Raw genomic sequence first — 20,515 nt, forward strand, 5'->3', positions numbered from 1 at the left:
AACTTGAGATCAGACAGCGGCGTGGCATCCTGCCTCCAGACACACTGCTGCTGACGGTTGAAGACCCCCAGGCACATGTGGGCAGTGGAGGAGCCACTTTAAATGCTCTGCTGGTAGCTGTAGAATACCTGAGTGCTCGTGCCGGGTACACGGTGAGTGGTATGACTGTGCTCTGTCTGTTTTCCCCTAGGTGTCAAGTTTGGGCCCCATAGTTCAAGGAGGCTCCTCTTCCTGTTGTCTCCTGGGTGTCACATCTGGCCTCATAGTGCAGGATAGCCCCTCTTCCTATTGTCCCCTTGTGTCATGTTCCAACCCTGTAGTGCAATGTAGATCCTCTTCATGCTGTCCCCTGTGTGTCACACCTGAGCCCTGTAGTTAATGGTGGCTCCTCTTCCTATTGTCTCCTGGGTATCATGTCTGAGCTCCATAGTGCAGGGTGGCTCCTCTTCCTATTGTCCCCTGGGTGTCATGTTCAAGCCCTGTGTAGCAATGTCTGGGTTCTGCAGTATAGGGTGGCTCCTCTTCTTGTCTCCTGTGTGTTACATGAAGGCCCCATAGTTCAGGGTGGCTCCTCTTCCTGTTATCCCCTGGGTGCTATGTCTTGGTCCCATAGTGCAGGGTGGCTCCTCTTCCTGTTATCCCTGGGTGCTATGTCTTGGTCCCATAGTGCAGGGTGGCTGCTCTTCCTGTTGTCCCCTGGGTTGTATGTCTTGGTCCCATAGTGCAGGGTGGCTGCTCTTCCTGTTGTCCCCTGGGTTGTATGTCTTGGTCCCATAGTGCAGGGTGGCTGCTCTTCTGTTGTCCCCTGGGTTGTATGTCTTGGTCCCATAGTTCAGGGTGGCTTCTCTTCCTGTTATCTCCTGAGTGCTATATCTGGGTCCCATAGTGCAGGGTGGCTCCTCTTCTGTTGTCCCCTGGGTGCTATGTCTTGGTCCCGTAGTGCAGGGTGGCAACTCTTCCTGTTGTCCCCTGGGTGCTATGTCTTGGTCCCGTAGTGCAGGGGTGGCTCCTCTTCCTGTTATCTCCTGGGTGCTATGTCTGGGTCCCATAGTGCAGGGTGGCTCCTCTTCCTGTTGATCCCTGTGTGCTATGTCTTGGTCCTGTAGTGCAGGGTGGCTCCTCTTCCTGTTGATCCCTGTGTGCTATGTCTTGGTCCTGTAGTGCAGGGTGGCTCCTCTTCCTGTTGATCCCTGGTGCTATGTCTTGGTCCCATAGTGCAGGGTGGCTCCTCTTCCTGTTATCCCCTGGGTGCTATGTCTTGGTCCCATAGTACAGGGTGGCTCCTCTTCCTGTTGTCCCCTGGATGATGTCATGTTCAGGCTCCATAGTGCAGGTGGCTCCTCTTCCTGTTGATCCCTGTGTTCTATGTCTTGGTCCTGTAGTGCAGGGTGGCTCCTCTTCCTGTTGATCCCTGTGTGCTATGTCTTGGTCCCATAGTACAGGGTGGCTCCTCTTCCTGTTGTCCCCTGGATGTCATGTTCAGGCTCCATAGTGCAGGGTGGCTCCTTTTCCTGTTGTCCCCTGGATGTCATGTTCAGGCCCCATAGTGCAGGATGGCTCCTCTTCCTATTGTGTCCTAGATGTCATACCTAGGTTCTTTAGTGCAAGGTGGTCTTTTTTCCTGTTATCCCATGGGTGTCGCATTCGGGACTCATAATGCAGGATAGCTCCTCTTCTTGTTATTCCCTGGGTGTCACATCTGGGCCTCAAAGTACAGTGAGTTCTCAATCAATGCTCATGTAGACATTTTTTGAATGAAGAAGTCCTCTCATTGTCTCCCTTCTGTCTTCTTGACAGGTTGTGTCCTCAGATGTCTTGCAGGGGGCGAGACTTCTCATCTTGCACACGGTGAGTGAACGCACAGCGGCGATTATCAGCCGAGTAAAACTATCACTAACCTCCTCATGTCTGTCTCTGGAAGGGCGGGACTTTCTGTTTGATGACTGCGGCCGCGGGTTCACCGTTCTTCCCGTGGAGGATCCGCAAGCACCAGTAGAATCCATCACCTGCAACTTGGACAGTCTATTGAATGTACTGAGATACCAAGTATGTAGAATGGGTCTGTGTATGCAAAGTGGACTGAGGGAAGGGGATAGCTGAGATACCAAGTGGGTTGAATGGGTGTGTGTGTGTGCAAAGTGGGCTGGGTGGTGGAGGAGGGTACAGCTGAGATACCAGGTGGGTGAAGCGGGTCTGAGTGCACAAAGCGGGCCCTAGGGAGGGTACAGCTGAGATACCAGGTGAGCAGAAGGGGTCTCTGTGTGCAAAATGGGCCAGAGGGGAAGAATGTTGGTAGCTGAGATACCAGGTGGGTGGAACGATTCTGTGTGTGGCTTGGGGGGTGGGGAGAATTGGGTCACATTTGTATTTCATTAGATTTGTTTTTATTTTATTTGGCTTGCTATGACAAGAAATCCAGAATGTTCCAGTTCGCTCCTGTATCCAGAAATTCCATATTGATATTTTCTTGTGGTATTTAGATTGTCAGCCTCTGGTGCTGAATTACAGTGCCTTGAAAAAGTATTCATACCCCTTGAAATGTTCCCCATTTTGTCATGTTACAACCAAAAATGTAAATTTATTTTATTGGGATTTTATTTGATAGACCAACACAAAGTGGCACATAATTGTGAAGTGGAAGGAAAATGATAACTGGTTTTCAAAATGTTTTTACAAATAAATATCTGAAAAGTGTGACGTACATTTGTATTCAGCCCCCTTTACTCTGATAACCCCTAACCAAAATCTAGTGGAACCAATTGCCTTCAGAAGTCACATAATTAGTAATAGAGTCCACCTGTGTTTAATTTAATCTCAGTGTAAATACAACTGTTCTGTGAAGCCCTCAAGAGGTTTGTTAGAAAACATTAGTGAAAAAATAGATCATTGTCAGGGCCCCCGGGTATGACCAGAGGTATGTGACTGACGCAGGGAAACGCAGACTTCAGATATGTTATAAACAATGTAATTTATTAACACTAACCATACAAACATAAACGCAGTGCAATACTAAAACATAACACAGTGCAAACAAACCAAACCAACCACCCACAGATAACAGTACATACAATGCAAGCGTCGTCAGGCAGGCCGGGTCAATATCAGTCGGGCAGGTAGGTACAGGGGGAGCAAGCGGAGAATGGTCGGGGTCACAGGCCAGGTTCAGCAGGTAGCGGGCAGCGTGGTACAGAGGGTCAGGCAGAGGAGAATGGTCAGACAAGCCAGGGATCAGAGCAGGGTCAGCAGAGAATCAGACAGGAACAGAGAGCAGGAACAGGATACAGGGCCCAAGAGAAACACAACACCAAGGCAGAGTCTGCAGGTCTGAATGTCCCTTAAATACACCAGTATAATTAGTTCCAGGTGTTTGACTGGCTGCAAGGTTGAGTCTCTGATTGCTGGGAGCACCCGCTGGCCAGCCCTGGTACTGCAGCTCATAAGGCAGCTGAGTCCCACTATTGCTGGCCAGTCCATTCTTGACAGTACCCCCCCCCCCCCAAGGAGCGGCCTCAGGACGCTCCAAACAGTCCTAGCTGGGCAAATTGTTCCACCGCCCGGGTCTGGTAACTGGCGGGATATCAAAGACTGGCACACCGGGCAGGACTCCGGGCAGCGGCACACCGGGCAGAGGCACATCAGGCAGGACTCCGGGCAGAGGCACATCGGGCTGGACTCCGGGCAGAGGCACACCGGGCAGAGGCACACCGGGCTGGACTCCAGGCAGAGGCACATCGGGCAGCGGCACACCGGGCAGAGGCACATCGGGCTGGACTCCGGGCAGAGGCACATCGGGCTGGACTCCGGGCAGAGGCACATCGGGCTGGACTCCGGGCAGAGGCACATCGGGCTGGACTCCGGGCAGAGGCACATCGGGCAGGGCTCCGGGCAGAGGCACATCGGATTACCAGGCGAAGCAGCAGGCACCGGGCCCCCAGGCGGAGCAGCAGGCACCGGGCCCCCAGGCGGAGCAGCAGGCAGCGGGCCCCCAGGCGGAGCAGCAGGCAGCGGGCCCCCAGGCGGAGCAGCAGGCAGCGGGCCCCCAGGCGGAGCAGCAGGCAGCGGGCCCCCGGGCAGAGCAGCAGGCACCGGGCCCTCGGGCGGAGCAGCAGGCACCGGGCCCCCGGGCGGGGCAACAGGCATCGGGCCCCCGGGCGGGGCAACAGGCATCGGGCCCCCGGGGGCGGGGCAACAGGCATCGGGTCCCCAGGCGGGGCGACCGGCATCGGGCCCCCAGGCGGAGCGGCAGGCGCCGGGCCCCCAGGAGGGGCGACAGGCATCGGGCCCCCAGGCGGGGCGACAGGCGTCGGGCCCCCAGGCGGAGCGACAGGCATCGGGCCCCTAGGCGGAGCGGCGGGCGCCGGGCCCCCAGGCGGGGCGACAGGCATCGGGCCCCCAGGCGGGGCGACAGGCATCGGGCCCCCAGGCGGGGCAACAGGCATCGGGCCCCCAGGCGAGGCGGCGGGCGCCGGACCCCCAGGCGGAGCGACAGGTCTCGGGCCCTCAGGCGGAGCGACAGGTCTCGGGCCCTCAGGCGGAGCAGCGGGCGCCGGGCCCTCAGGTGGAGCGACAGGTCTCGGGCCCTCAGGCGGAGCGGCGGGCGCCGGACCCCCAGGTGGAGCGACAGGTCTCGGGCCCTCAGACAGAGCGGCGGGCGCCGGACCCCCAGGTGGAGCGACAGGTCTCGGGCCCTCAGGCGGAGCGGCGGGCGCCGGACCCCCAGGTGGAGCGACAGGTCTCGGGCCCCCAGGCGGAGCGACAGGTCTCGGGCCCTCAGGCGGAGCAGCGGGCGCCGGGCCCTCAGGTGGAGCGACAGGTCTCGGGCCCTCAGGCGGAGCGGCGGGCGCCGGACCCCCAGGTGGAGCGACAGGTCTCGGGCCCTCAGACAGAGCGGCGGGCGCCGGACCCCCAGGTGGAGCGACAGGTCTCGGGCCCTCAGGCGGAGCGGCGGGCGCCGGACCTCCAGGTGGAGCGACAGGTCTCGGGCCCTCAGGCGGAGCGGCGGGCGCCAGACCCCCAGGTGGAGCGACAGGTCTCGGGCCCTTAGGCGGAGCGGCGGGCGCCGGACCCCCAGGCGGAGCGACAGGTCTCGGGCCCTCAGGCGGAGCGGCGGACGCCGGACCCCCAGATGGAGCGACAGGTCTCGGGCCCTCAGGCGGAGCGGCGGGCGCCGGACCCCCAGGTGGAGCGACAGGTCTCGGGCCCTCAGGCAGAGCGGCGGGCGCCGGACCCCCAGGTGGAGCGACAGGTCTCGGGCCCTCAGGCGGAGCGGCGGGCGCCGGACCCCCAGGTGGAGCGACAGGTCTCGGGCCCTTAGGCGGAGCGGCGGGCGCCGGACCCCCAGGTGGAGCGACAGGTCTCGGGCCCCCAGGCGGAGCGACAGGTCTCGGGCCCTCAGGCGAAGCGGCGGGCACCGAGTCACCAGGCACGACAGTGGGTTCCGAGTCAACTGGCATGACCGCGGGCACTGGGGCAGACATTGAATCGTCTGGCTGGACAGCGGACATCGGGTCACCAGGCATCAGGTCATTTGGCTCGACAGCGGGCACCGCGTCATCTGGCAAGGCAGTGGGCTCCGAGTCAACAGGCACGACAGTGGGCACCGGGTCATCAGGTACCGGATTGTCTGGCTCGACAGCGGGCATCGGGTCACCAGGTATGACAGCGGGCACTGGGTCACCAGGCATCAGGTCATTTGGCTTGCCAGCGGGCACCGCGTCATCTGGCAAGGCAGTGGGCACCGGGTCACCAGGCATTGGATCGTCTGGCTCGACAGCGGGCATCGGGTCACCAGGTATGACAGCGGGCACTGGGTCACCAGGCATCAGGTCATCTGGCAAGGCAGTGGGCACCGAGTCACCAGGTACGACAGCGGGCTCCGAGTCAATTGGCACGACAGCGGGCACCGGATCAGGTACCGGATCATCTGGATCAACAGCGGGCATCGAGTCAACTGGCCTAATAGGATCGTCAGGCTGGATCAGTTCATCATGCTGGGTAGAGGCATCAGGCTGAATGCCGGCGTCCGGCTGAGTAGAGGCTTCAGGCCGAGTAGAGGCTTCAGGCGTAAGAGAGGCATCAGGCTGCGTACAGGCATCAGGCCGAGTAGAGGCATCAGGCCGCGTACAGGCATCAGGCCGAGTACAGGCATCAGGCCGAGTAGAGGCATCAGGCCGAGTAGAGGCATCAGGCTGAGTAGAGGCATCAGGCTGAGTACAGGCTTCAGGCTGAACCACGGAAGGCAGGTTCACCGGTTTGGATACTGGCAGGATGGTATTGGTTGGAAAGAATTTTCGCTTTTTTCTGGTTTTAACTACTGGAGCACTGCAAGTAAACGCAGGTCTGCAAACGAATGGAGCAGCTGGAGACAGAGAAGAACTGGAGGATGGAACAGGAGAGGGAGCAGTTGCTACAGAGGGCTTTTTTACAGGGTTAAAGGCAGGATAGGTGCAGCGAGTGGGAACAGGGTACTGACATGCGGTAGATAGCAGGGCAGGAGGAGCTGTTGGGAATGCAGGAATAGAGTTTTGAGGAAATAGTTTAGAAGCAGGACTGGGTCTTTGTAAGCTGACTGAGGCTGGGTGCAACAAGTCTGACCATGTCTGCAGTATGGGTTGAACAAAGCTGAGCTTACACAAAGCCTGTCTGACCAAAGACTGCACTGCGTTTATACAATCTCTTAGTGTCTGTGGTGAACATGTGGAATAACGCTCCAGAAAGTAACCCACATCATCCTCTAATAACCATACCAGGGACTCTACCTGGTCTGCACTAAATGGTGGCAAAAATTCATCCCTGCATTCGGGGTTACCAGATGAAACCAACTCAGCACAAACCTCAATCAAAGGCTGCACCTCAGAGAACTCTGTGCCCTGATCTACTAGAACATGAGCGAGCCGTATACATTCTAGCAGTTCATCCCGGGTATACTCCTTCAGAGTTTGATAAGCATACTCCCTGTCATCAAACACTAGCAGAGATAAATACTCAACCTCATCCAGATCCATCCTTCCCATCAACAAGCCAAGATGGCTTCCCTGTGCAGCCACTTCTGGTCAGGATTGGCCTTGGTGTAATGTCAGGGCCCCCGGGTATGACCAGAGGTATGTGACTGACGCAGGGAAACGCAGACTTCAGATATGTTATAAACAATGTAATTTATTAACACTAACCATACAAACATAAACGCAGTGCAATACTAAAACATAACACAGTGCAAACAAACCAAACCAACCACCCACAGATAACAGTACATACAATGCAAGCATCGTCAGGCAGGCCGGGTCAATATCAGTCGGGCAGGTAGGTACAGGGGGAGCAAGCGGAGAATGGTCGGGGTCACAGGCCAGGTTCAGCAGGTAGCGGGCAGCGTGGTACAGAGGGTCAGGCAGAGGAGAATGGTCAGACAAGCCAGGAATCAGAGCAGGGTCAGCAGAGAATCAGACAGGAACAGAGAGCAGGATACAGGGCCCAAGAGAAACACAACACCAAGGCAGAGTCTGCAGGTCTGAATGTCCCTTAAATACACCAGTATAATTAGTTCCAGGTGTTTGACTGGCTGCAAGGTTGAGTCTCTGATTGCTGGGAGCACCCGCTGGCCAGCCCTGGTACTGCAGCTCATAAGGCAGCTGAGTCCCACTATTGCTGGCCAGTCCATTCCTGACCATCATGAAGGTCAATGAACACACCAGGCAGGTCAGGGATAAAGTTGTGGAGAAGTTTAAAGCAAGCTTAGGTTATAAAAAAAAAAAATATCCCAAGCATTGAACATCTCACGGAGCACTGTTCAATCCTTCATCCGAAAATGGAAAGTGTATGGCACAACTGCAAACCTACCAAGATATGGCCGTCCACCGAAACTGACAGGCTGGGCAAGGAGAGCGTTCATCAAGAAGCAGCTAAGAGGCCGACCATGATAACTCTGGAGGAGCTGCAGAGATCCACAGCTCAGGTGGGAGAATATGTCCACAGGACAACTATTAGTCGTGCACTCCACAAATCTGGCCTTTATGGAAGAATGGCAAGAAGAATTCCATTGTTTCATAAGAAGTCCGGTTGGCAGTTTGCGAGAAGCCATGTGGGGGACACAGCAAACATGTGGAAGAAGTTGCTCTGGTCAGACGAGACCAAAATTTAACTTTTTGACCTAAAAGCAAAACGCTATATGTGGCGGAAAACTAACACTGCACATCACCCTGAACACACCATCCACACCGTGAAACATAGTGGTGGCAGCATCATGTTGTGTGGATTCATTTTTTTTTTTTTGCAGGGACAGGGAAGCTGGTCAGAGTTGATGGGAAGACGGATGGAGCCAAATACAGGGCAATCTTAGAAGAAAACCTGTTAGAGTCTGCAAAAGACTTGAGACTGGGGTGGAGGTTCACCTTCCAGCAGGACAACGACCCGAAACATCCAGCCAGAGCTACAATGGAATGGTTTAGATCAGGGGTCTCCAAACCTTTCAAACAAAGGGCCAGTTTATGGTCCTTCAGACTGTAAGAGGGTCGGAGTGTGGCCATTGGGGGTAGAAAATGTTTCGAGCCCAGCATCAGTGAGAATAAACATGGCCTCAGGGATGATGGTCAGTAGATGGAAGAGCAGTGCCCCATCATTGGTATTAATGGGAGGAATAGTACCACATAAATGTTATCAATATTGCCCCATTGTTGGAACCAGTGGGAGGAATACTGCTTCATATCATTAGGATGAATAGTGCCCCAAGGGCTGGATAAAGGCTAGCAAAGGGCCATGTCCGGCCCTCAGGCCGCAGTGTGGAGACCCTGGGTTTAAATCAAAGCCTATTCATGTGTTAGAATGGCCCAGTCACAGTCCAGACCTAAATCCAATTGAGAATCTGTGGCAAGACTTGAAATTGCTGTTCCCAGACGCTCTCCATCTAATCTGACAGATCTTGAGCGATTTTGAAAAGAAGAATGGGCAGAAATGTCCCTCTCTAACTGTGCAAAGCTGGTAGAGACATCCCCAAAAAGACTTGCAGCTGGAATTGCAGCAAAAGGTACAAAGTACTGACTCCGGGGGGCTGAATACACATGCCACCTCACTTTTCACATATTTATTTGTAAAGAAATTTGAAAACCATTTATCATTTCCTTCCACTTCACAATTATGTGCCACTTTGTGTTGGTCTATCCCATAAAATCCCAATAAAATACGTTTATGTTTTTGGTTGTAACATGACAAAATGTGGAAAATTTCAAGGCGTGTGAATACTTTTTCAAGGCACTGTACATTATTGTGTTCAGATGATTTATGGTGACATGGTGTGTAATCTGATGTTTCTGGTTTCTTCCAGCTGTGTCCTGGATCTCCTCCCGGTGTCTGGGTCTGCAGCACAGACATGACACTGACTCTGCGCTCTGTGCCACGTGAGTCCTGAGGATAACTCTTCTCCTATTATCCTTTGCAGCTCAAACAGTTCCTGCTGTAACTGCAGGTCTGATGTATCAATGTACCTGAACTGAGAACTTCTTCAAGTCTTGCTGGATCTGCTTTTCTCCTTTCCATCCTCTATGTGCTTCTGTCATATCCATCCTCTCTCTGTGCTTCTGTCCTGTCTATCCTTTCAATCATTGCTGTGCTACCATCATCTCAATCCATACTGTGTTCTTGTCCTCTCCATCCTTGCTAAACTCCTGTCATATCCATTCTCTCTCTGCGTCTGTCCTCTCCATCCTCTTTAAGGTTCTGTCATATCCATCCTCTCTCTGCGTCTTTCCTCTCCATCTTCTTTAAGGTTCTGTCATATCCATCCTCTCTCTGCATCTGTCCTCTCCATTCTCTTTAAGGTCCTGTCATGCCCAACCTCTCTCTGCATCTGTCCTCTCCATCCTCTTTAAGGTCCTGTCATATCCATTCTCTCTCTGCGTCTGTCCTCTCCATCATCTTTAAGGTCCTGTCATGTCCATCCTCTCTCTGTGTCTGTCCTCTCCATCCTCTTTAAGGTCCTGTCATATCCATTCTCTCTCTGCGTCTGTCCTCTCCATCCTCTTTAAGGTCCTGTCATATCCATCCTCTGTGCTCCTGTCCTCTTCATTCCCTGTTGTGCTCCTGTCAGTGACAGATCATTGCTGCCAACCTGTCATCTCCTCCCTTGCTGCATCCCATCTATCCTCTCTGTACTCCTGTTATCTCCGTTCTTGTTGTGTTCAGGAATAGAGTGGAACCAGTTTTGTGGTGCGCGAGTCTTTGCTCTCCCGGGATCTCTGGAATACGCGCGGAATCATGGGGTTTATTTGACGGATGGGAAGGTAGGTTGGCGTTGGGGGGAGGGGAGTGTGGACAATGAGTTGGAACTGAGAATTCCTCTTGTGTGTTCCAGGGGACAGTGAGAGACATCGTATACCGAGGGTGTGAGCAGAGGATCCGGGCCTGTCTGCTGGAGGATCAACATGTCCCCCTGGTAACATCCCTGTCCATGGAGATCCAACCTCCTTCTGTGTCCTTCTATATCTATAGATGACAGAGGATGGAGATACTGGTCACCCCATCCAGTGTATTAGCCAGGACTACACTGTCATAGAGTATTGTGTGACCTCAGTGGCAGTCAGAAGGTTGAGGTGTGATCGGCCTCCATTCGGGTCTCTCTGGTGTCACACCAGTAATAGTGTTAAATTTGTATCAGATTTGATTCAAAATGTCTGCCTGTGGGTGTGTCCAGTCCCCAGGATGTCTGTGGGTGTCTCTGGCCCCTGAGAGCTAAAACAGGGAGATCTGTCTCCTTCATTGAGATACACCACACTCCATCTATAGCAGAAATGTCACGTTTGGGTGGACTGACCCTTTGACTGATCTCACTGTGCTTATTGCTCCTCCTTTATGAATAATCCAACTTTGTGTCTCTATCAGGTGTCCGGAATTGTCTTCCTCTCCTCGGAGACAGCAGAACGTTTTCTTGGCACTCTGGCCTCCTCTCCTCTGGACGGATGTACATACCAGGGACTGGACTCTGGAGCAGAACCCCTGGAGGTATGTGAGAGGTTATGTCCCCCTGCTCGTGTATTGTGCAGCTGTATTGCCCTGCTTGTGTATTGTGTAGCTTTATTGCCCTGCTTGTGTATTGTGTAGCTTTATCGCCCTGCTTGTGTATTGTGTAGCTTTATCGCCCTGCTCGTGTATTGTGTAGCTTTATCGCCCTGCTCGTGTATTGTCTAGCTCTATTGCCCTGCTCGTGTATTGTCTAGCTCTATCGCCCTGCTCGTGTATTGTCTAGCTCTATCGCCCTGCTCGTGTTTTGTCTAGCTCTATCGCCCTGCTCGTGCATTGTGTTGCTCTATCGCCCTGCTCGTGTATTGTGTAGCTCTATCTCCCTGCTCGTGTATTGTGTATCTCTGTTTCCCTGCTCGTGTATTGTGTAGCTCTATCGCCCTGCTCGTGTATTGTGTAGCTCTATCTCCCTGCTCGTGTATTGTGTAGCTCTATCGCCCTGCTCGTGTATTGTGTGGCTTTTTCTCCCTGCTCGTGTACTGTACAGGCGTCTCTGTGGTCAGGAATGGGTGGGTCTGTCCCCCTGCTCATGTACTTTGCAGTTCTGTTCCCCTGCTTGTGCACTGTGCAGACATCTCCATTGTCAGTAATGGGCGGCTCTATCCCCATGTGCTGCTCAAGTACTATGCAAATGTCTCCATTATCTGTAGGGGTTCTCTCCCCCAGCTTTGTGCACTGATGTCTCCATAGTCAGGAATGGGATTTGTTGTGTCTTGCAGATTTCCCTGTTCCTGGATGTGCTAATGAGTATGTGTGAGGATGTCACTGAGGATGCGTTTCTGGGCGGCGCATCGGGGCTCAGTGATCGCTCTAAAAGTGCCCGGATGGTGCTATGGAAGGAACTGCATGAGCTTCCCCTGAGCATGGGTGAGGGCTTCTCTGTCTTGTCTGAAGATCTGAAACTCTAACAATCTGTTCTTTTGTTATAATAGGAAATGGGAGGAATTTTATGACCCTCCTATCATATCCTAAGGATCCTCCATACTGTACAGTGTGACCAGTCTGAGGATGGAGACAGTGCTGGGTGGAGCCTCATCAATAATGACCAAAAGTCTAATTAATAATGTAATCCTCCCAAAATGGTGGTAGGATAGAAAATCCCCTGGAAATTATATATTCACACATCCCTCTCTCTCTCTTTGTATATTAGCCAATCGGCTTCTAACTTCAGCTTGTTCAATTATGCTTTGACAGTAAAACCTAGAAGCTGGTTGGTTACGATGCACAGCTACACCAGATTCTGTGAGCACAGTGTTAGTAAATCTCCCCCAGTGTGCGTGTAATATTTATGTGTATTGTCTGTGCAGTGTACATCCCGGATGGCAGCTATGAGTACCTGTCCCTCTTTGCTCACCATCACATCACAAGTCTGATAAAAACCGCTTCACAAGGATCCCAGGGGAAGAAGATGGCACAATCATTTGTCACAGTATGTAAAGGATGGGGGATCAAGGGATGGGGGTCAGTGGATCCAAGGGGTAAAGATGGATAGTGGACTTAGGAATTGGGGTGGGTGACCTGGGGATGGGGGTGGGATACTCAAGGATGGGTGACCTGATTATGGGGGACCCAGGGATTGGATTAGGGACTAAAGTATAGCAATTATGGTGGGGGACCAAGAGCATGGGACGGGGGACCCAGGGATAGGAATAGGCATGGGGTACTGGGAGATGGGGATGGAGTGAGAGGGCTTAAGCGTAGGGCACCCAGAAATGCGGATTACCTGGGACTGGGGGACCCCAGGATGGGGATGTTGGTTTAGAAGTGTGGTCAGTGTATTGTTCTTTCTCCATTTAGAATCCAGATCTGATAGAAGATGGGAGCTGTGTGGTGAACAGTCTGCTGAGTGGAGAGGTGACTTTGTGTCGGGGTAGTGTAATACAGAACTGCCATCTACAGGTAAGTTGTATTAGAGATAAGTCCTTTCTTATGACCATCTATGCCTCCGGTGCTAATAATGATGGCTAAAGCAATGCCGTGCTTCTACACTGAGCTTTTTTCATAGGGTCCCCTTCATGTGGGCAGCGGGTGTCTTCTGACTGGCATTGCTCCCGAAGGAGGAGCAGGGTTACGTGGGTACCATCTAAATGATGTCATTCTCCAGGCCCATCCCATCCATATCCAGAATCTTTCCTTGACCGTTTACAGCCTTCTGGGTACCAACGACCAACTGCAGGTAACAGGTATCTTCATTAACTCTCAATGATTCTCATTCATCCTCACGGACCTCTCAGTGACCCTCACTCATCCTCATCGACCTCCCAATAATGATCACTTATCCTCACTGACCTCTCAATGACCCTCACAAACTTCTCAATGACCCTCACACAGCCTAACAAACTTCTCAATGACCCTCACTCATCCTCACAAACTTCTCAATGACCCTCACGCAGCCTAACAAACTTCTCAATGACCCTCACTCATCCTCACAAACTTCTCAATGACCCTCACGCAGCCTCACAAACTTCTCAATGACCCTCACACAGCCTCACAAACTTCTCAATGACCCTCACTCATCCTCACAAACTTCTCAATGATCCTCACGCAGCCTCACAAACCTCTCAATGGCCCTCATTCATCCTCACAAACCTTTCAATGACCCTCACTTACCTCTTAAGGATTCTCACTCTTCTTCGGTGACCCTCACTCATCCTCACTGACCTCTCAATGACCCTCACAAACTTCTCAATGACCCTCACGCAGCCTCACAAACCTCTCAATGACCCTCGGTCATCCTCACAAACTTCTCAATGACCCTCACACAGCCTAACAAACTTCTCAATGACCCTCACTCATCCTCACAAACTTCTCAATGACCCTCACGCAGCCTAACAAACTTCTCAATGACCCTCACTCATCCTCACAAACTTCTCAATGACCCTCACGCAGCCTCACAAACCTCTCAATGACCCTCAGTCATCCTCACAAACTTCTCAATGACCCTCACGCAGCCTCACAAACTTCTCAATGACCCTCACACAGCCTCACAAACTTCTCAATGACCCTCACTCATCCTCACAAACTTCTCAATGATCCTCACGCAGCCTCACAAACCTCTCAATGGCCCTCATTCATCCTCACAAACCTTTCAATGACCCTCACTTACCTCTTAAGGATTCTCACTCTTCTTCGGTGACCCTCACTCATCCTCACTGACCTCTCAATGACCCTCACAAACTTCTCAATGACCCTCACGCAGCCTCACAAACCTCTCAATGACCCTCGGTCATCCTCACAAACTTCTCAATGACCCTCACACAGCCTAACAAACTTCTCAATGACCCTCACTCATCCTCACAAACTTCTCAATGACCCTCACGCAGCCTAACAAACTTCTCAATGACCCTCACTCATCCTCACAAACTTCTCAATGACCCTCACGCAGCCTCACAAACCTCTCAATGACCCTCAGTCATCCTCACAAACTTCTCAATGACCCTCACGCAGCCTCACAAACTTCTCAATGACCCTCACACAGCCTCACAAACTTCTCAATGACCCTCACTCATCCTCACAAACTTCTCAATGATCCTCACGCAGCCTCACAAACCTCTCAATGGCCCTCATTCATCCTCACAAACCTTTCAATGACCCTCACTTACCTCTTAAGGATTCTCACTCTTCTTCGGTGACCCTCACTCATCCTCACTGACCTCTCAGTGACCCTCACAAACTTCTCAATGACCCTCACGCAGCCTCACAAACCTCTCAATGACCCTCGGTCATCCTCACAAACTTCTCAATGACCCTCACACAGCCTAACAAACTTCTCAATGACCCTCACTCATCCTCACAAACTTCTCAATGACCCTCACGCAGCCTAACAAACTTCTCAATGACCCTCACTCATCCTCACAAACTTCTCAATGACCCTCACGCAGCCTCACAAACCTCTCAATGACCCTCAGTCATCCTCACAAACTTCTCAATGACCCTCACGCAGCCTCACAAACTTCTCAATGACCCTCACACAGCCTCACAAACTTCTCAATGACCCTCACTCATCCTCACAAACTTCTCAATGATCCTCACGCAGCCTCACAAACCTCTCAATGGCCCTCATTCATCCTCACAAACCTTTCAATGACCCTCACTTACCTCTTAAGGATTCTCACTCTTCTTCGGTGACCCTCACTCATCCTCCATGACCCTTACTCATTGTCACTGACCTTCACTCAGTGATGCTCACTCATCATAAACCTCGCACATCATCACTCACTCTTGCTCGGTGACCCTCAGTTTTCCTTGATGACCCTCATTCATCCTCACTGACCCTTTCTCTTCCTCAGTGGCCCTCACTCACCATCTTCCTGCTGACTCTGAATGTGTCTTTATTAAAATGATATCATAACACTCTGCTGTCCCCCCCCAGTTTCCAGCAGAAGGTGGATCACCCACTTACCTCAACCTCCCCTGGGATGAATTTTTCCTTAGAACGGGTATCAGGTGAGTGGAATGGACAGACGACATTCTCTCCCTGGTGTACAGCTCTCGTATATCCTTACATCCCCCTCTCTTCTCATGTCTTTCAGTGAGAGGCATCTTTGGGGTTCTGAACATTGTAGTAGAGAGCGCAGCGTATTGACCGCCCCCCTCTTTCCCGTCCTTCACCCCAGCGAGTCTCTGGGTTTTGAGGACATCCTCTGGTTCCTGCGTTCAGGGACTGGTGGTTCAGATTGTGAACGCCTGAGGCAGCGTTGGCACAATTCTTGGCGTATGTCCTGGCAACAGATCTGGCAACATCGGGACCAGGAGAGGTCACTGCAGGCCCGTAGGGAGGTGTTTTTCAGCCAGGCCCTGGAAAAGGTGAACAGAATTTTGCTGGCCAGGGAGGAGAGGAGTCTGATGCCCATTATAAGGGCAGCCGTGCAGGAGGGTGCCTACCAGAGGCTGCTGGACACATTGGACAATGGTGAGTACTGATATACATTGAACTCACTGCATGTGGTGTGAGTCGGAGAGGTAGTGACCAGTTTTCCCTCATAGTGGCCTCAAAGACTGAAGATGCTGGAGTCGCTGCACGAGCCCTGGCCTGTGTTGCTGACCTACTGGGCTGCATGGCAGGAGGAGAGGGGGGCCTGAGGAGTGGACCAGCAGCTAACAAGGCTTGGGCTCCTGGCTATCTGCTGCTGGAGAAGGGAGACATCGCAGAGGGCGTGAGACTGATGGCCAAGGAGCGACAGAAATGGCTTAGCAGGTAGGTGGAATTGCTGGCAGTGATAATCTGTAGGAGGAGCGATATCAACAGATACTGAACACACAAATATTAAAATTAAACTCTGGGCACAAATACGTTATTTACATATACTCAACGGCCACAAAGATCTATACCTATCAGCCATCACTTTATGACCACTGACAGGTAAAGTGAATAACATTTTATCTTGGTACAATGTCAACTGAAAACAGGTGGGATATATAAGGCAGCAAGTTACATAGTTAGTCTGGCTGAAAAAAGACAAAAGTCCATCCAGTTCAAACATAGAAAATAAAAATAGTTATAATCCTACACCCACAGTTGATCCAGAGGAAGGCAAAAAACAACCCAGCAAAGCGCGATCCAATTTGCTCCTGCTGGGAAAATAATTCCTTCCTGATCCCCCGAGAGGCAATCGGATATTCCCTGGATCAACTTTACCTATAAATGTTAGTATCCAGTTATATTCTGAACATGTTGTCCCTGAATTTGATGTTGAAAGCAGAAAAAATGGGCAAGCATAAGGATTTGAGCGACTTTAGCAAGGGCCGAATTGTAATGGCTAGACAGACGAATGGTTCAGAGCAACTTCAAAACTGCAGCTCTTGTGGGATGTTCCCGGTCTGCAGTGGTCAGGAGCTACCAAAAGTGGTCCAAGGAAGGAAATCCAGCGAACCAGAGACAGGGCTATGGGTGGCTCATGCTCATTGGTACACATAGGGAGCGAAGGCTGAAAAAGTTAAAGCTGGTTCTGATAGAAAGGTGTCAGAACACACAGTGCATCACAGTTTGTTGTGTTTGGGGCTGCGTAGCCACAGACCAGTCAGGGTGCGCATGCTGACCCTTGTCCACAGCCAAAAGCACCCACAATCGGCACATGAACATCAGAACTGGACCACGGAACAATGGAAGGAGGTGGCCTAGTCTAATGAATGCAAGAATGGCTTGAGGGACACAATGAGTGAGGTGTTGACTTGGCCTCCAAATTCTCCAGATCTCAATCCAATCGAGCATCAATGGGATGTGCTGGAAAAACAAGTCCAATCCATGGCGGCCCCACCTCACAACTTACAGGACTTAAAGGATCTACTACTGACATCTTGGTGCAAGATACCACAGCATACATTTAGACGTCTAGTGGAGCCCATGCCTCGACAGATTACGGTGGGTGGTCATAAAGTTATAGCCAATTGGTGTACATCCACTTTGTGTGAACCAAATGCTGTTGCAAACCCAGATATCACCAAAAGTAGCAGTATAATCACTCTGCTGTACATAGCTTGTACAGAGAGCAGAGCTATGCGGGTTGCCAAGCAGTCCCCATCTACTACAGGCTGCCTGCAGAAATCCACAGGATCGGGCAGAGACAACACCAGTCACCCTGCACAAGCAGAGAAACAAGCAGTGACTGATCTGTATAATTGGAAATAGGAAAAGTGAACCTCCAATAGCTTCATAGTGCCAAAGCTTACCCGCCCCTTCCTGTGACCTGCAAATTCCTGACCTGTTGGCCAGTGAGGATACTCATCATAATAATGGACCACTAGGAATGTCTGGGGGTGGGACTTAGCAGCAAGTACCATCACTACCCAGAAGTATCCAAACCTAGAGTGGCTCATGTTTGCAAATCCTCCATCAGTTCTTTGGCTTTATGACACAGCCCAACCCAACATGGTGGCCAATGTGAGATGTACCTTGTCTAATCAGACGCCTTCTTTCCACAGACCTGCTCTTCTTCTGCGTGCAGCTCGTCATTATGAAGGGGCGGAGCAAATCTTAATCCGCCGAGCGGTGATGTCATCCTTCCAGTTTGTGTCTATTGGTGAGAAGAAGCCCCCGCCCCAGGGACAGTGGGTGACCGCAGAGTGTCCGGCGCGCATTGACATGTCTGGTAAGTGAGCTGACCAAGTTTGGGGCAGGATATTGCCACTCCATATGGTAATCAGCCTACAATTGTACAATGCTTATAATGTTAGTACATAGTTCCACTTATCCATTATTTTCTTCTGACATTGTTAGGGGGGTGGAGTGACACCCCTCCCATCACATATGAACATGGAGGGGCCGTGGTGAATGTCGCGATTCTGGTCGATGGTCAGCGGCCTATAGGTGCTCGGGCGAGGAGGATTCCTGAGCCACATCTGTGTCTCTGCAGCACCAGTGGCCCCCGCGGACTAGATCTCCAGACGCAGCTGACCTGTCACAGTCTCTCCGATATGCAGGATTACTGCCAGCCTCAGGCTCCAGGTGACTGTCATAATGAGGCGTCTTCAGGGATGGTGTCATGTGGGTTTGGCTGATCTCATATTGTCTTCGCCTCCTCAGGGGCATTACTTAAAGCAGCCTTCATCTGTTCGGGGACCGTGGAGACGACGTCAGAGAAACCCCTGTCTGAGCAGCTCACTGAGAAGTATGGTGGAGGCTTCGAGCTGCAGACGTGGTCCTACCTGCCGCATGGATCTGGTTTGGGTGAGTGACCAATTGAGTTGCTGCCACAGCAGGATCCCACCCCTGCAGGTCAGCTTAAGACCAGAGACAGTATATATTTTCTAATACAAAATTCTTGTAGTGTATATAAACCCAAAATCTAAGTCTTAATACGTTTGGTGTAAAGTCTCAGTCTATACAGCTTTCTTCAGCAAATTGTTTTTGGTAAATTTCTTGCAATGTTTCATATCTGGAGATCCAACCAATAACAGCACTGTTTCAGACTGACACCACGAAGCCATGCAAAACCCACTTGGGGCAGGTCAGCTGCCAGTCAGAAGGAAGTCAAATGCAGGTTAGAAGGAGGTCAGCTGCCAGTCAGAAGGAAGTCAAATGCAGTTCAGAAAGGGGTCAGCCGCAGGTCAGAAGGGGGTCAAATGAAGGTCAGAAGGATTTAAACATCAGTCAGGGGTCAACTTCAGGTCAGGAGGAGGTCAAATGCTAATCAGAAGAGGGTCAACTTCAGGTCAAAAAGGGATCAACTCCAGGTCAGAAGAAGGTTAAAAGCCAATCAGAAAGGGGTCAACTGCTGGTCAATAGATCAAATGCAGGTCAGAAGGGGGTCACACTCAAGTCAGTAGGGAGTCAAATGCAGGTTAGAAGGAGGTCAGCTGCAAGTCTGAAGGGAGTCAAATGCAGGTCAGAAGGGGGTCACACTCAAGTCAGTAGGGAGTCAAATGCAGGTTAGAAGGAGGTCAGCTGCAAGTCTGAAGGGAGTCAAATGCAGGTCAGAAGGGGGTCACACTCAAGTCAGTAGGGAGTCAAATGCAGGTCAGAAGGGGGTCACACTCAAGTCAGTAGGGAGTCAAATGCAGGTTAGAAGGAGGTCAGCTGCAAGTCTGAAGGGGGTCAAATGCAGGTCAGGTGCATCTGTCAATGAACTGTGAATTAACTCAGAAGCGTTGCAAACTGATGTAGTTGACAGAAGACCAAAGCCCGTCCACACAGGCCCACTCCTTCACTCGGTCATTGGTCTGCCTGTCAGGTCTGCACGGGGAATGCGCAGTTTTATTAGGTAAAGAAAATCCGTCCATCACCTGCAGGCCAGAACAGGACTTACTGTGTGGATGATACTGATCCACTTGCATTTATTAACCTCCCTGGCGGTATGATTATTTCAGATTTTTGGTGCTGAAAGCGGTACCATTATTTTGCATGGAAATATGTAGTTTTTTTATTGTAGGCTGTAATTTTTAGGAATAATTCACTGAAATCTGTCTGAACAAGAGTCTATTAAACATCCCGGGTATGATAAAATTTGAAACACGAAATCATAAATTATAATTTAATAAATAATCATAAAAAAAAATAATAATAATACATTTAATTCAATAATATAATCAAACCAAAAACACTGAAATTTGAAATATAACGTCAAGTTCGCACATTGCTGAGCAAAGTCGCAAAATCGTTTTCAGTGTCTGATGAGGAATTTCCCCAACGAATCATTATCACTCAATTCTGCAAGTGGTTCTAATTTACTATCGCTGTTCTCTAGCCGGTCTAAACCCGCTTTTGACCTAAAGGGACGCTTTTTGGACGCCATGGACATTTCTCAGTTTCCAGGCAGAAAGAACAGACAAAATGCAGGCAGGGCACAGGACAGAGCACTAGGGACAAAATGTATGTGAAATGGGTTGAAACAGCAATGTTTTGCTATGTAAAATTTGTTTGGAAAAAATTGACATTTTTTAAAATTTTCAAATTTCCCGCTAGGGAGGTTAAACAGACCAGACACTGTCTGATGACATCAGCATAGACAGTGCTTTAGACCTCACTGACATGGGCACTGAGGTCCGTACATCGTGATTGAGTCACTTGTTTATG

At 51.3% G+C, this 20,515-nt stretch overlaps 1 protein-coding gene across 1 annotated transcript in view; it reads left to right on the forward strand.

Annotated features, from left to right (window-relative positions):
- FCSK (fucose kinase) overlaps positions 1-20,515 on the forward strand; it is a gene marked incomplete at its 5' end in the record, with an annotated part of 26,485 nt that continues 5,970 nt past the window's right edge. The window contains 17 exons of the mRNA XM_089659235.1: positions 1-152; positions 1,798-1,848; positions 1,921-2,046; positions 9,314-9,386; positions 10,171-10,268; positions 10,340-10,420; positions 10,867-10,986; positions 11,724-11,871; positions 12,312-12,433; positions 12,802-12,903; positions 13,010-13,180; positions 15,377-15,450; positions 15,537-15,916; positions 15,991-16,201; positions 17,926-18,092; positions 18,221-18,448; positions 18,527-18,670. Of these exons, the coding sequence (XP_089515361.1) occupies positions 1-152; positions 1,798-1,848; positions 1,921-2,046; positions 9,314-9,386; positions 10,171-10,268; positions 10,340-10,420; positions 10,867-10,986; positions 11,724-11,871; positions 12,312-12,433; positions 12,802-12,903; positions 13,010-13,180; positions 15,377-15,450; positions 15,537-15,916; positions 15,991-16,201; positions 17,926-18,092; positions 18,221-18,448; positions 18,527-18,670 (2,448 nt within the window). The remainder of the gene's footprint in view (positions 153-1,797; positions 1,849-1,920; positions 2,047-9,313; positions 9,387-10,170; positions 10,269-10,339; positions 10,421-10,866; positions 10,987-11,723; positions 11,872-12,311; positions 12,434-12,801; positions 12,904-13,009; positions 13,181-15,376; positions 15,451-15,536; positions 15,917-15,990; positions 16,202-17,925; positions 18,093-18,220; positions 18,449-18,526; positions 18,671-20,515) is intronic.

Source organism: Staurois parvus, unplaced genomic scaffold (assembly GCF_062004578.1).
Source record: "Staurois parvus isolate SC_StPar_1 unplaced genomic scaffold, SC_StPar_1.0 ptg001136l, whole genome shotgun sequence".
Taxonomy (NCBI): Eukaryota; Metazoa; Chordata; class Amphibia; order Anura; family Ranidae; genus Staurois; species Staurois parvus.